Raw genomic sequence first — 16,547 nt, 5'->3', positions numbered from 1 at the left:
TGTCAAACTTTCTTGGCTCTATTTCGAGCATAAGTAGGAATGTTATAAGTGGCTCTTCAATTTTACTACAAGCCACCAGTATACAAGAGTAAGAAGGCTCTGAAAAGAGAGCAGATAGATCTACATCTTCTATTTTACGGAATTGTTTATTTGTTTTTAGTTAAGCCTCTACAAATTTTTTATTAATATTACTAGAACTGAAGTTTTTGTGTGTTTTCTCTGTTGTTTTTAGGATTATCATCCGGATCGTCCAGATATTCAAAAATCCATGACCGCCTTCAAAAATCTTTCAGTAAGAGTGATAAAATATAGATTATGTATTATAAGTAGAATATTTTCTAATATCATCCCTCTCCTATTGCTTTAAAAAACTTAAGCTTTTTTATAAATGTTTGTATAAGCAATTTTTGAAAGCCTGGAAATTGATGCTGTTTGTGGGTAAAGTAAGGATGGTAATTTGCTGGGGAGTTATGGCAAACAGACTGATTTAAGAGCCACACAAGTGTTCTGCATCTCTTGGTCTGTCCTCTCGCTTGTGCTTTATCTCCCTCTCTACTAGAGTTAGCATAACTGGTGTCACAAGGAAGGGCTTCTTTGCAAAGCTTGAATGTATTTTCTTTGTTTTTTCTCTAGTGGGTTTTGTCTAGGGAATGGTGGAGCTGGGGGAGAGAGGATGAGGGGGAAGGTGCTAGTGAAGTTCAGAAGATACAAAACTTCTAGTAGTAACTGGACCAGGAAGCCTAATTTGGACAGATGAGCTGTCTATTATTGTCTGTAAAAAGCAAACTAACCAAACAACAACAAAAAGACAGAAAAAGCCCCCACGCTGCAGCTACCACAAGTGTGTACTTGATGTGCTCTCAGTTACAATAAACTTAATGTTTTGTGCTTTTTGTTAGGAGTGTGTGCTGGTGGTAAGCTGACATCTGTTTTTTTATTTTTTAAAGCAGAAAATTTGGTGTTATCTGTTCAGAGGAGTTTTGGGGATCCCATTCTTGACAAACAAGAGGAAACAATTCTTTCTGAGAAAAATTCAAATGAATGTGTGTATAGGTAGTAGAGCAGGTTGGAGACATTTAATAAAAATAGGAACACAGGCTTATACACACTCACAGTTTGCACAATTCGCGTGGCTCTTTTTATTGAAGAAAGGTGCTTTGTTGTGTAGTCAAGTGTATTTGTGACAACTGTGTTACTCTTTTCTGCTGAGCCCAGCCCTTTCTGGTTGGAAGTACAGACATCTAAATTGTAAAGGAAGAAGAAATTTGAGAAACGGAGATATCACTATCAATTTGGGTGGTCATTGAAGCCAGTGTATTGAAAGGGAAAGTAATAACGTTGAAGTTAGCAAAACTAGTTTTATAAGAAATATTGGTAATAGTCACCTAAATGAAAATGCTTCAGGTTAGATGCTGTCTTCTCTGTACTACGGTAAATGCAACTGTAGTGGTATTTCTAACCCTAAACTGCTCCAAATTGATGGCTTTGATGGACATGGTGTTTTTCCCTACGTTTGTTAGGCACAATGTCAAGAAGTGCGGAAACGGAAAGAACTTGAACTACAGATACTGACAGAAGCAATCCGTTGTTGGGAGGGAGAGGATATTAAAACACTTGGCAATGTGATTTACATGTCCCAGGTCATGATTCAGTGCGCTGGAAACGAGGTAATGTCCTTTTCATATTTGCTATCTTTCTTTCTGTTTTGTGTATAATACAATTAATTGTAATCATTATACAGCAGAAATAAACAAAATGCTTCAGAGATACTAATCTGGACTAAAATCTTTGCTGATTCAAGGCTTTTATTACAAAGAATGAAATAAATTTTCTTGAAGATGGATGGTCTCATCTGTAAAATTAACTGAAACACAACCAAATATAAGATGATTTTGCAGGACTGTTTTCAAAGTGCATAGTTAAACAGGTTTCTCCATATGAAGTTATGTTACAGGATCATTTTGCATAGCAGTTATTATTGTGTGTTTTAAATAGCAAAAACTTAGAAGTTTCAGTTGTCCGAGGTACACTTTTTCCTTGCTTTATTGGGCATATTTCTCAAGTAGTAAATTTTGAAATACAAGATTGAGAACTAACTGGTTTTGGAAAAATAGAATAAGAACAGACATTAAAAAGTCGAAAGTGACACTTCAAACACAAATAAAATGTTGTCTGACCAGAAATAATGTTAAAATAATCTTAAAAGCAAGTGCTATAGGAAGTGTTACACAGATTGGTGACATTTTTGTTCTGTAAGTTCTTTCCCTGGATAATCAATGAAGCTTTGAACTTGGTGGGGGCTTTTGAATTGCGACCTCATTCAGTCAGTTTCCTCCCTTAGAACAAAGATGTGCATAAATAAGAAGAAAGAGTAAAGTGTTTATGGAACTGAATATCTCAAAATTTGTCACCTGGTATTTTTCTCTCAGATATTTTGTTAGCTGTTAAATAAGATTCAATAGAGCTGGTAGTGCATCTTCTGCAGTCATGTCTCTTCTTGTAGTCTTAAAACCAAAACACCACCCCATCCCCCATTCTCATCAGGAGCTAAAATGTCAAATGCAACGGACTTCTAGAAGTTTTTGCCTAATATTACAACTTTTTTACTAGATACAGAACAGTGTTTGTGTAAAAGCAATTTGTTTGAGTTTTGTCTTTTTAAAAATCACATCTGTATTTGTAAAGGTTTACTGAAAAACAGATAGAAACATTAAAACTTGGGAAGGACTTGCATTGTTTTGCAAAGATACTTGAAGTTGAGATGATGGCTTTGTCAATGGATATACTTGTTTTGTCATTAAAATTAAAACATTATACCTTAATGCTTCTCTCTTTCATTGTTTGTCTATAGCAGTAGATTGAGTAAACCTTTTCTTTCTTCCATAAAAACACTCTCATAAAACAAAGAACAGCTTCATAAGTGAAACCAGCAGTTAAAACCAGAACAAAGTAATGAGTGTTTTTGTTGCAAATATAAGTATTACTACTTTTATCTTAATTTTCTTCTTTGGGGTATAATGTAACATCAAACAAAAAACCTGATCTCTCCAATTTGAGAGACCACAGTCTTGACAGCATAGTCTGTAACAGCATCCATCTAAATAATATTAAGAAATATATACAAGGTGTAATTTTGGTCATGCTGAAATCAGCAAAACATTTGTTATCATGTTAAATAAGGTCAGTATTTCACCCAGACTGTAAAATTTCTGAAGAAGTATAGGCCTGTGCTACTAACACTTCTCAAATAGAAAACCAAATAATTCTGTAGCCAAATATTTGTGGAGTAATTACAGAGTTGTAACATTGATGGTAGTTTTTAGCAATATAAAGCAGAAGAAGAGGGGGAGGGGGCTTGTGATGTTGTATTTACTTTTTCATTTTCTTCTTTTGATAAGGAAAAGAATGAAAGGTATCTTCTTCTCTTCCCTAACATTTTGCTAATGTTGTCTGCCAGCCCGAGAATGAGTGGGTTTATCTATCAGGTAAAGTAATATGTGTGCATATGTGTATAAATGTGTTGGGGGGTGGCTTTCTTCTAAATGGTATTTCACAGAAACTTGGAAAAATTATTAAAATTCTGCATTTATAAAGATAAAAGGTAATTTCTGCAATAAGAACTGGTCCTCAGTTTTATAAAATTCTGGGCTAGAAGCCTGGGTACGATTTTTGTAGCTGTGGCTGTCAGCAAGGTGGTTTTTTTTTCTAGCTTGTTAGTAGCAGCTAATAAGAGGAGGTATCAGTGGCTTTTCAGATCCATGTAGAAGATGATGCTGTTGTGAGGCGGGTTTGTTCGTGCCCTTCCAGTGGCTGCTCCAGTCTTACACAATTACGTAGACTGCGTGTCTTCGTGAGCATTCGATGTTTGAATCAGCAGAGCGCTTTTGAAATGAATCTTCCGGTTTTCGTTGTTGACTGATACGTGTGTCACAGTGTAGAATGAGTCTCAGGTCTCTCAGGCTAGTCTCCCCCTGGGTGAAGCTGAACTGGAAGGTATGGTCCTCAAATACACCTGATCTGCTCCAACTACTGGCACAGATCAAGTCCATGGACTGGCCTCAGCCTAGAGCTTAGCCCAGTGTGGCACCACCAGAAATACATAACAATGTGCCCTTCAGGTCCTTAGCACCATGTTTCACTTCACAAATCCACTGCTTCCTGTTGGTAGACATGGTCTTTGGGCTCTCTAGCAAGTTTCCCAGCTTAATTCTTCTCACCTGTTTCCCCACTACAGAAACAGAGCAGCTCTGCTGTAGTGCGGGAAGGTCAGTGCCAATCAGGTTGGCTCCCCTGTACCTCTAGGACATGTTTTGCAGAAGCATCTGCATTCTGGGTGTGTAGTTTCAAAGAACCCTGAGAGGTGAAGTTAAATGCACAGTCGATGAGTTTCTGGAATCTTTATGTATGTTCTTCAAGTATTGTCATGTGGTTTCCAGGCATTGCAGTAAAACACCAAAAGTTCTAAAAGGAGCCCTGAGATTTTGCCTGCTGTAAGTACTTCTGTCAGTCAGGCTCTTGAGCAGTTTGTTCCTTTCTCCTGAGCAGTGATTCATCTGCCATGAAGGAATGCTGACGAGTAGTCATTTGGGGTTCCTATGTGATTGGCTACATCTAGTCACAAACTTTTTAAAAGCTAAATTTCAAAATTCATGTTTGGATTCATATCTTAACCTGCCATGGTAGGAGCGGGATTTGTCTGAGACTGTGTTGCATTAGGTGGTTGAAATGCACAATAAGTCTTGTCTTAGGTTTGTGCTGCTCTTCAGAAATTTTGGGCACTGCTTTATCCCAACATGGATGGAAAAAAGATATTGGAAAAGGCAGGTGAGCCCTGTATCTCAGGTGACACATCCAGAATTCTGACAAAAGAAGATTCTTTTCTACTGGTTACAAAGACAACCAGCTGGAAATGTAGTGTGTTAACAAAATGTAGTCTGTTAAAGAATGAATCTGTCAGGCTAGAATTTTGCTCTGCTATTGGACATCACTTGGATTTCTTCCTCCTCACTCCCATCGTGTCCCCCAGACACACAGCGTTGTTCATTACGGCCACAGCCCTTTCATAGTGTGTTTCGTCCATCCCTCTGGAATGCAAAACTTGTAACCTCTCACATGATTTTTCCCAACACTGAGAACTTCTCAGATATTAATGATTCATAGCCAGGCAAAATAATTTCATCACTGTTTGTGTCTGACTATTGTTTAAAGTGGGCCACCTCGTCTTCTGGGATTCTTGTCTCAGAAGTGGGATGGATAGGCACAGAAGGTGATGCAGCTCCCTCAGTCATTCCCAGGGAAACGATGCGACTGCTGGCAGCATCCCACAGTACATCCTCCCTGTGTTCCTGAATATTCCATTTATCAGCAGCCTTCAGATGTTCTGGTTTATAGTGCTGGTATCTGCCGCATGAGCTCATTGGAAGAACTTTTAGCAGTGGTAAACCAAAGCCACAAGGTGCACAAACCGTACAAAATGGCTTCACGGTTTTGTTGAAAGCAAGGGAATATAAATGATTCATGAGTTCAGTTCCATTTTCTCTGTGTTACGCTGACTTGGTACTTTTTCCTCTGCATGTGGCTCAGGTGATCTTTGTTTTCTGTCACCAGTCTTTAGCTTGGTGTATCCCTGTATTCCCTCTTCACCTCTGTTAGCAGTCCTTGCACCTCTCTTTCATTGCAGCTGTATGTTGTGTTCTTCACGAACCAGCAAACGCAGGAAACCAGAAGAGACAGTTTTAGGCTGTCTTGTAGCACACGACACCACCATGTTTCCTTCAGCAGGAAGGCTGTTGCAAGAAAACTTGTCTTTTCTCTTTGGCATCTTGGGCTTGAGCATGTTCTGTGCATACAGAATATCAACTTTCCGATATTTTTAGTTTCCAAGCTTCTAAGAAACCTTTGTCTATTCTGCAGTCATTAGGAAAGAAAAAAAAAGTTGTAGGGTTTTTTTTCCCTCTCCATTGGAGCGAAAATTCCACAGTACATAGTATTTGTGCTTTTGCCAGTGTGTGCTGAATAGTGTATCTGTGCAGGAGAATACAGGATCTGTCTTAAATAACTTTATTATTAAAGTTGCGTTTTTGGTAAACCCTTTCATCCTGACAGTATTCAGTCTTATTTATTTTTCTGTGTTTCTAAAGGTTCACAGAGTTAGCCTAAACTGACATTTTTTTCCAGCTTGACTGGGTTTAAAATGAAAGGTTATCTTGTTCAAAATTAATATGTTCTCCTGAAACTTTACAAATTCAAAAGTGGTTTTACGTCTTTTGCTTTCTTTCCCCAAATATTTCTGTGAGTGAATTCAGTTGTGAGGTTTTTAAAGACATAAATCTTCACAAAGTAACTGATGCGTTTGTTTAGTGAAGTCTTCTTTTCTAAATCTACTTGCACCACAAACCTTATTTTGAGAGCTAATCAAACAGTTTGCAAACAAATGTGCTTAAAGATGAGTCACCATTGCCTCTAATCATGTAATATGGATGACCCTGAAGGTCTCGGTTCCAAGAACCTGTGGCAATGATTACTGACTACTGTTAATGTTTGTATGGATTTCATAGCTTGCATAGTCACAGGTGTCATTTGCAAAAGTTTGGCATATTAAAAACTTCCATTATGAGGTGTTTTTGTAGCTTTTTTTAAAAAAGGCCTATCAGTATGCATGTGTTTATGTTTTTGTTCAGTGTTTTGAATGTATATATTCTTTACTTGGTAATATTTTTGTGTATTTTGGATTTAACTTCAGTGTTACTGCTTTTTTTTTGCCTTCTCTTTTATTTAGGGAAAACTGCCAACGACAGGAATGACTATCACAAAGCTAGAAGACAGTGAAAACCATAAAAATGCATTTGAAATATCAGGTATTGACCATAAATATTTTTATGTTTACTGCTTTCTCCAGGATATGCCACTTTGAACATTGAATGCTATATCTGAACAGATGGAAAAACTTTTTCATTGTGAGGGTGACCAAGCTCTGGCTTGAAAGCTGCTTTTTACTGCTTGTCTTAGGCAGTTAACAAATGGTCCTTGTGTGGGATTCTCCCCTGTATTTCTGTATTTTAATGAATGGAGACAGTAGCCTTAGAGAAGGTCCTTTATAATGAAGCAGTTCCAAATACGCTGCTCACTTGAAAAGAAATTCTAGAGACTCTGGAAAGGCTTTAAGCAAGAGATTTCTTTTAGAAATAGTCCACTTCTTTCCTGAGACCTTTAGCATATCTGCTAATGATGGTTGCAGTTGTGCTCACTTTGGGTAATTTCTGTCAAGTCATTTGTTCCAGCTTGTACCTTATTTCCATGGGAGATTTAAAGGACAGTGGGAGCAGGGTCCACACAGTGAAACTTCGTATCTTCATTTGTTTCTTGGATCAATTCTGTCAGCAAGCAAGTTGCATTTAAGTGAAGTAATTTTTGACTCTCTCAAGCAGCAGGCAGTGTCACACGTCAGTGCTGTGAGGCAGAGGAGAAAACGCTGTCGATGGTGCATTTTTTTCTGAGATTATATCTATAGCTGGTTTTACATGAGGAATGTGATGGGTTAAAATGGAGTTAACTGCAGAAATTAAAGTAATTTTTAATTAAGATTGTTTTCCCGAGTGACATTTGTCTGAGCTTTAGTATTAGGTTCAGACCAACCTTATACTTTTTTTTTTCCTGAGAGATTTTATAACTTTTTACATTGTAGCTTATAGACTCCAGAATGACATTTTAGGCTATATGATTGCTTTTCTTGGGAGCATGGAGAACCATAAGGCTGCTAAATCAGCTGGTCTCTTACATTTATTTCTTATCATTAAAGGTTGTGTTTCATTATTAGAGGTGGGGAAAAAAGGTGGAGCTCCTGTGCTTGGCACAGGAACAAATACATGGAGGAAACGTCTATTATTATAATCTGGAAAAGTGAGATGCTGTTGTACTGAAAATACAGGTTAAAATTTTTGCTCAATACCTAGGGGGATATAATGGTTTAGGGAATTAATGTCTTTATAATCATGTCAGATTGACTAAATTGTTTTTCTGTGGTTTCTTACATCTCCTGTTTTCTGTCACCTAGGAAATATGATTGAAAGGATACTAGTGTCTTGTAACAACCAACAAGATTTACATGAATGGGTGGATCACCTGCAGAAGCAAACCAAAGTCACAACTGTCGGGAATCCCACGATTAAACCTCACTCTGTGCCATCTCACACAGTAAGTAATAGCTTCTGGATTGAAGCAAATAAGCAGCATATGCAGAATTAGGTTATCTGGCAAATATACCACTATGTAAAGCATTCTTAAAGCCATTAGTAACAAGAACTGAATGTTATGACTTCAGTTTAGTGGGTCAAAAGATGATTCTGATTTTTAGTTGTGTGAACAAAGAATAAAATGCTTACATCTTCTTATAACAGTTTAACAGCCTAAAAAGAAAACTAATTATCATTACTTTTTCTATTTTGACCAAGTAATATGTCACCATAGTTTATGTATGTATTTGGCAGGCTGTGGAGAAAAAAATTGCCTTAAGTACCTTCTTTTGGGTTCTACACTTGAGTTGTTGGATGTGAACGGATCTAAATTTAGCTCTGTCCTTAGCTGTGAGAGAAGTGGGAGCAGGGCTGCTCATAGCTGTTACTCTTTTAGTGTTTGCTTGTCTGTGGTAGACAATTAAAAATTCCTTTAAGCTCCATTTTTCAAAATAATAATTTAGTGTCGAAATTTTCAAAGGCCAGCTGTAATAAACAGAAGCACTAGCTGGCGAGCAAGATTATTTCACCAATCCTTGATGATATTTTGTCTTTATTATGATAATAACTCCTGTCACCTTTGTGTCTCTTGGCAGCTTCCTTCCCATCCAGTAACACCCTCCAGCAAGCATTCAGACAGCAAGCCGATACCGCTGACTCCTGCGTACCATACTCTCCCTCATCCGTCGCATCATGGGACTCCGCACACTACGATAAACTGGGGACCTCTGGAACCTCCAAAAACCCCCAAGCCTTGGAGTCTGAGCTGCTTACGGCCTGCGCCCCCATTACGGCCTTCAGCAGCTCTTTGCTATAAAGAGGTGAGAGGCAACAGCCAAGAAATGTGACTCTGTAGCAGGCCTATAATGGGGAGTTTAACTTTCTTTTTCACACACCACCGTTTTACAGCTTTGTGTGTGTTTTTATATAAAGATGATTTAACAGCCAATGCTGAACCAGTAGTAATAGGCTAGTGTATGCTCGTTATTTCATGCAGGGATTTAGTCTTGCAGCTAAGAAGGAACTGCCTCCCCCAAGTGCTTCCACTTATTTCCACTCTTTATACAGTTAATAAATAAAACTTTTTCTTTTTTTTTTTTTTTTTCAAACTAGCAATTCGTTTGTTATGTTGTTCATATACGCTTATTGCAAAGTGAGTTATTTGCTAAGCACATTGCAAAGTATGTAGGGTAAGGGTGCTTCAAAGTGCTGCAGCAAATTATTCTAAACAGCTGTGGCGGTATAATTGACTCTTGTTACTATACCAATAGCATATTTAAAAAAAAAAGGTAACTGTCAAGGATACATAATGTTTTTGTACTCAAAAGAATCTGATGGCTAATGTTACTATTAGCAAAAAAAAGAAAAAGCTTAGATTTTAAGATGCCATTGTAGTTTTTAATTAGCGTATGGTATTAAATGGGAATCTGTTCCAAGATAAATAACATATGGTTTTAAACACATGTGGTGGTAGGTTAATTTGGTTCTGCCCCTTCGTTTTATGTGGTTTTGTAAATAGTAAGAAAATGTTAGATTTGCGTTGGAAGTCTGCGTGTGTGCAAGGAGGAGAATATTGAATGCTCTGTGGCTTGATGATATCTCCTGTTTCTGTATCTTTGTCATACATGCTCATGATACTGATTTAGTGTGAAGCAACAAGGCCCAGAAAGAGTCATGCAGTTGTGCCTAAGAATATTTTATTCTGCATGCGTGAGACATTGACAGAAAGATTTTATTTCACACGTGTAAATTGCAGGTTCTTAGAAACTGTAGCCTAAAAACTGTGCCTCAATGTGGCCTGGCTGTGGTTTTTTTTTTGTGGTGGCTGTGTGTGGTGTCTCTTTTTCGTTTTCTTCTATAAATCCCCTAGACAACAGGGAAAAAGTGATAGCTCATTTGCAATTGGAAGGTTAGTATTTAGGCTCAGTTGCTACAAAAGGTTCTGTTTGGCTGTACCCTATGGTCATTTTGTAATTTAAGTTAAATGTGTAGGACACTAAATTCTCCAATGTTTAGCATACAATAATATTCAAAACCTATCTTCATTTTCTTTGGTCAGTCCCGCTCATTCACCTTTTTACTTTCTTGTTCTGTATTTTTATAGAGGATGTCTTATATCCTTAAGGTAAGGGGTAGACCAGTATATTCCTTCTGTTCCTGTAACCTAGCATTGTTCCTGTGAATTAGCATGACCACGTTTTGAGCAGAAATGCTGTATTTGTTGCTGGTTTTTTTTTTTGTTTTTGCTGTAGAGCTTTGTAAGAACAGACCTAAATATTTACAGATTCTGGCTTTGAAGAGTATACCACCTGCCAAGCTTCCTTGTTAGGTCCTTTTTTAACTGCTTCTGAGTACACAAGTAAAATGGGTTGTCCCTTCAAAAGTTAAGGAAAAAAGACCTGTGTTAATATGTGCCTGCCTCTTCCCTTCGCTCTAGCTCCCAAACAGCCTGCATGCTTTTGCAGCAACTTTTCTGTATATTTCTGTTAGTAGAACAGATAAAATATCTGACTTTGTGTATACTCAGAGGAAGTGTACAGAGGAAATCAGCCAGTTCGGGCAAATCAGATGTGCCAACAAATATTAGTAAACTGAATTTTGGTGCTGTAAAAAAGATGTCTAGTTAGTAACTGTGTACATCTCAGAGGTTGAACTTTTGAAATATTGTAGAGAAGCTCTACTCTCTTTATTTTCCCCACACAGGATCTCAGTAAAAGCCCTAAAACCATGAAAAAGCTGCTTCCCAAACGCAAGCCAGAACGGAAGCCATCAGATGAAGAGTTTGCACTGAGAAAAAGTAAGAGAGACTTCACGAATTTCTGCATTATATAAAGGCTGGAATTAACATCAGTTTAAATTCTGTGAAAGTTAAATGTATGGTGTAACCCAGTCATCTGGTTTCCTCTCTCCTGTCAGGGGAGTTGGGGGGACGTATCTGCAGAGGATGGGTTTATTCATATTGGGTGCTTATGTCATGATGGGATTAGTTGCTTTCTAGAGTCTTGCTGTTGACTCCAGTGGATGTTTTTTTCTGAAGGTCCTATGCTAGACAGGGAAGTGAAGTTGACTGTAGAGCCATGTAAAGTTCAGTAAGGTTAATCTGTCTTTTAATACTGTAAAAAAACAATTTGAAGAGAATATCCCATTTTTTCAGAATGCTTAGTGGCTGTGTTCTTAAATTGATCCTGGTAGGAGCTTCAGCTGAGCTGGGCGTTGGGAAGCTGGGTAGTGCTGCTGTTTCTAAGACTAGTTGCTTCCATAGCCACTCTTTCTGAGATCAGTCAGTCTGCTCTAATCTAGAAATAAGGTTACTTGCTAGTGCATGTGTCCAGATAAATTGCAGAGCTGTAGATTGCTTGAAGTCTGAAGAACAACACTGAACTGTGATTGATTAATGTATAAAAAGCACAAGGGTCAAAATCTCGATGTTGGGGTAATTTGGGATGGGCGAATATTAATGTTATCAAGCAAACACAATATTCATTTAGTTGTCATTGTCACGCTAATTCTTCCTTATAACTTTGAATGAATAATCCACTTACTTGGTAAAAGACGGGGTATTTAATATGAAGGCCAGATTATTTTACTGCAAATTTTGCAGTTTCTGTTTCTGTCTTTTGCTCATGGGCTTTTTAAGATAGAGACTGTGCCTTGAGTGTTCAGTGCATGAAGTGTGTTATCATGAGCATTGTCTCTTTACTGGTTTATGTAGTGTTGGAGAGAAAAAGCTTTTCCTCAGGGCACTCTTGGTTTGTCTAAGGTAGAGGTTCTTCTGAGTGTGATGTGAATTTTGTATGGCAAAGCAGTCCTGTGTTCTTGAACTGAAACATCCCCTTGTACATCTGTGATGTTCTGTGTCCTTACAGGATGGTGTATGTTCAAGAAAAATGGAAGTACTGCAATACCGTATCATTTCAGATTTTGGACGATGGAGATTCAGTAGTTGTAATGACAGCGGTAAAGCTGTCAACTTGCAGATTTAGAAATTGTTAAAGAACACCTAGTGAGAAGAGGTGACTTTGTATTTTGGGAAGGAGGGGCTCTTATAGCTTGCAGGTTCATTAGTTTACTCCTCTTAAATTAACACTTTTCAGGATTTTGTATGTAGGAGAGAACTCTTAATAAATGGGATTTTTGGTGGCTGTAAGTCAAAGTGTGTTACTTAACAGAAATACTGATTCTTGGTAGATATCTCTTTATTTTGTTCTCTCTTGTGTCAGTAAGTAGAAGCTTTTGTTATGTGTTAGTGCTCCTTCAGCCTTTTCCATCTTGTGGACCTGTAAAAGCTTTCCACTGAGGAACTTCTGTTGAACATAAAGCTTATTGATAAACAAGTTTTGGGTTTATTATTTGACTTCTCTGGAATGGGGATTTATGGGCTATATTTTGAGAACTGTTATGTCAAAGTAGCATTATAACAGACACACCAAAATAAGGAAGGTATTTCAACTGAGTATTCTCAGGATACTAATTTCAGAAGTTAAATATTTGTGCTGCTTCTGTAATAATACAGTGCTGCATTCTAGCCACAATGAAATCTAATTATTTTTCCTAACTTGAAAGAGAAATAGCCTGTACTTTGGAGTACCTGAATCTCTTAAACTGTGAGGAAAATTTATTGGGTCAAAAGAATTTCTTCAACAGTGAGCTTGTCAGCTGATCCTGACAAATGTTTGGACAGTTGGCTTTGTTCTGGTGATAACAAATCACAAAAACTAACAGGATGCATTGGCTGACAGAGACTACTACTACCTTTTTATGTTGAAGGCAGCTCAGATTCATGAAGCAGAAGATCTTAGAGACTGTTTTTTTTTCTTCAAGGTTTGCAGAGAAAAATGTTAAAAGGGTTAAATCTGATACATATACAAAATCTAAAAGTTTTCAAGATTTGTGTGAATCTTGAAAGGACAGAAGGACAGGGAACTGCTGGAGAGGGTCCAGCATAGGACAAGAAAGATGATTAAGGAATTGGAGCATCTCCCTTATGAAGAAAGGCTGAGGGGGCTGGGTCTCTTTAGTTTGGAGAAAAGGAGATTGAGAGTTGACCCTATTAATGTTTATAAATATATAAAGGATGAGTGTCATGAGGATGGAGCCAGGCTCTTCTCGGTGGCAAACAATGATAGGACAAGGGGTAATGGGATCAAGCTGGAACACAAGAGGTGCACTTAAATTTGAGAAGAAACTTCTTCTCAGTGAGGCTGACAGACACTGGAACAGGCTGCCCAGGAGGGTTGTGGAGTCTCCTTCTCTGGAGACATTCAAAACCCGCCTGGACATGTTCCTGTGCGACCTCACCTAGGCGTTCCTGCTCCAGCAGGGGGATTGGACTAGATGATCTTTTGAGGTCCCTTCCAATCCCAAACATACTGTGATACTGTAATATTCTGTTCCTTGATTTCTTTGATTAAATAATGAAATACTATGTCTATAATAACTAGGGTATACGGGGTGGTTTTTTTAGGTTTAGTGGCGGTTTGGTTTAGAACTGGAGAGATCACGCTTTAAAACATGTTCTTTGCAACTTCAGATGCTCAGAAAATTTCTTGAATGTGTGCGTAATTACTCTGACTTGGAGTTCTCTTCCAAGCATTTTTTCAAGCATTTCAAAGTAGTATTTTTTTCTTTTTAAACTTTTACTTTTGCTCGTCAAAGTTTTCTTTAAAATGGGATGATTAAGATCATTTTTTTTTATTAGAGTGAACTTTGGTCTCCATTGAAACATAGTGATTTACAGAGGCTTTTCTGTGTTAAGAAACATTATGTTTAAAATTCTGTTTTTCCCATTGATTCTAGGTACAGCTGCTTTAGAAGAAGATGCTCAAATTCTTAAAGTCATTGAAGCATATTGCACAAGTGCCAAAACACGTCAAACACTAAATTCAAGTAAGTTAGAAAATACTGATGTGGCTAACTAAAACACAAATTAGATAGTTTGCAAAAAAATGAGAGGTTCTCAGGCGTTTGCAAGTAGCAGGTTGGACCAGGAAGAAGTAATAATGTGCTTCTGGCTTACTATCAGTGCTGAGTGTTTAAGAATTGGACATCAAGGTCCCTGGTTAGAGACAATAATTCTTTCAGTATTTATAAAAACAAAACCAAAACCAACCAACCAAAAACACAACCAAAAAAACCCCACCCCCAAAACAACAACAAAACAAACAAACAAAACCAAAACAAAACACCAAAACTACAGTAACTACTTCTCATGGTTTAAAACCTTCACTGATAAAGGAGAGGTGACTGAACTGAATATGACAGTTGATCACTCTGCTTTTTGATAAAGTTCAAGAAGCTGGTAAGTAATGAGGATGAATGAAGAACAAGTCTTAATTTTGGAGGAGTTTATATGTCTTGTTCTGTTCAACAAAGATTTTTGCTATGAAAAAGTAACCTAGACCTATAAAAACTACTTCTTTTATTGCCACTGGGTGCTTTTAGTATTAATTACAAATTTTCATCCTATCTCATAATTCTAGGAGAAATTGTTCTCAGGTCTGTGTGTTGTTTAAAGCCATTTTTAGCTTCTCAGATCAATATCAAGCATATTGCAAACCTGTAACATGCCTCTGGGGTCCTACTTCATTTAACCCAAATCAAGGTTGCCATGTGGAGGTCCCTCTGTCTTGTAAGTAAAACATTGCGCAAAGCAGGGGAGTCCACCAGCATGTGTTATATTTACACGAGGAAGGAGAAAATGCTGTTGCCTTTGTTCCACTTTGCACAGTTTTGCACTGTTCTTCGATCCTTGGAACACAGTATAATTAATGATCCTGACGTACTTGTCTGGTTTTGCTGTTGTCAGGAACTAGAAGAGTGGACATTATAACTTACTCCTTGTTCACTTAAGCTGTTTAAATTTGCAGCATTAATCACTGTTACTACTACCCACAGTGCCTGTGCCTGTTTTGCTTCCAAGCAAAAGCAATTCAATGCTGACAGTTGAGAAGTCTCAAAATGCAGTTGTGAACTTTTGGTTCACATTGGTTTATGGATTTTTCCAATATGTCTTTACTTACTATTATCACCTTGAAACAAACCCAACTACTTTGTAGTTGTATGTACTTCGAAATGGGAATGTAGCCCTTGTATTAGACTGTAGAAACAGCAAAAACTTCATTTTATTTTTTGTCTTGATGAACTTTACGTCCCCAAGGTGATAATACTATCGATTTCATAAATTAGCCACTATTACATATATTTTAAATAGTATTAATCTATTTTATAGCCCTACAGTCATAACAGTAGTGTATTTAATTGGATAAAAGGAAATGAATTTGTTCCAAATTCTGAAGATATACTGTTGTTCCAAACAAAATTAGATGATTGCTGTTTAAGTGCCTCGACTGTGATCTGTTGATTACTTGCAAGCATAATGTGACAAGAAATGGTTGGGGAAACATTTGCACTTGCACAGTAGTGTGTGTGCAGATATAAAATGGATTTTTTTTTTTTGCTTTTTTGCCTACATTTTCTTTTCTATGTATATTTTAAAAATATACATAGTGCTGTGGGTATCATTGCATACATCAGAAGTCAGCAGCTTTTATTTGCTCTTAATTGCAGCGAGAAACATATTTTTTATTGATTAGGTATGCAGCTGCTCTGTTTGGAAATAATGGCATTGTTATCTAAGACTTCAGGTTTCAGAAGATCCATTTGTAGACTGGATATGGAACTGGGCACGGGGGGAGAAAAGTCACGCTGGAATTGCTTCCGTGGGAGCAGTAGTCAGTGTAGAACAATAGAATGAAAGAGTTCCCTGCCATCCCTGAAGTACACCCCTTTTTTTTACATGCTCCTTTCTTAACTCTGTGTTAATATTCTGCGTGTCCCTCACAGCACTCATTTGGCAATTCTCCTACCTGCACCTCAACCCAAAGCCCAAGGGGTGCTGCTTTTGGCAGTATCAGTTCAGCAGAGCTATGGCACTGGTGCAAACTGGCAGGGAGTGGCATTAGAAGGTAGCAGAGCAACTTTTTCCCCCCCTTTTTTTGTTTTCTTGGATGAGGAAGATGTGGGGTTTAATTTGAGGAGATGAATGCAAATAAAAGAACAGTTTTGCCTTCTTCTGCTTCTTATATACTGAGTTGATTTTGCATTTGTGCTCCAAATGAAGGCTTAAAATCTTTTGCAAACAGTGTGTATGGTGGCTCATAGCATGGTCACCCACATGGGATATTGATATATTCAGTCCTTAGCTATGTTTGACCCACTACCTTAGACATCTTAAAGTATTTAATTGGGGAAGACAGATTTAGATAGATGCATGTAGAAGAGGCCTGTGAGAGGCTGGAGTGGACCAGACTGTGTTGT

At 37.7% G+C, this 16,547-nt stretch overlaps 1 protein-coding gene across 4 annotated transcripts in view; it reads left to right on the top strand.

The window, feature by feature from the left end:
* The window catches only part of ARHGEF7 (Rho guanine nucleotide exchange factor 7), a 109,935-nt gene that overhangs the window by 79,721 nt on the left and 13,667 nt on the right, over nt 1–16,547 (top strand). For all 4 annotated transcript variants that reach the window (XM_080364065.1, XM_080364066.1, XM_080364064.1 and 1 more), the window contains 8 exons: nt 233–292; nt 1,521–1,667; nt 3,399–3,485; nt 6,779–6,857; nt 8,054–8,193; nt 8,828–9,052; nt 10,935–11,028; nt 14,028–14,117. In XM_080364065.1, coding sequence (XP_080220191.1) covers nt 233–292; nt 1,521–1,667; nt 3,399–3,485; nt 6,779–6,857; nt 8,054–8,193; nt 8,828–9,052; nt 10,935–11,028; nt 14,028–14,117 — 922 coding nt within the window. The remainder of the gene's footprint in view (nt 1–232; nt 293–1,520; nt 1,668–3,398; nt 3,486–6,778; nt 6,858–8,053; nt 8,194–8,827; nt 9,053–10,934; nt 11,029–14,027; nt 14,118–16,547) is intronic.

The sequence above is a fragment of the Nesoenas mayeri genome (genome assembly GCF_963082525.1).
Source record: "Nesoenas mayeri genome assembly, chromosome: 1".
NCBI classification, from domain to species: Eukaryota; Metazoa; Chordata; class Aves; order Columbiformes; family Columbidae; genus Nesoenas; species Nesoenas mayeri.
Note: the sequence above shows the minus strand (reverse complement) of the source record. Positions and strands in the feature narration are given on the sequence as shown.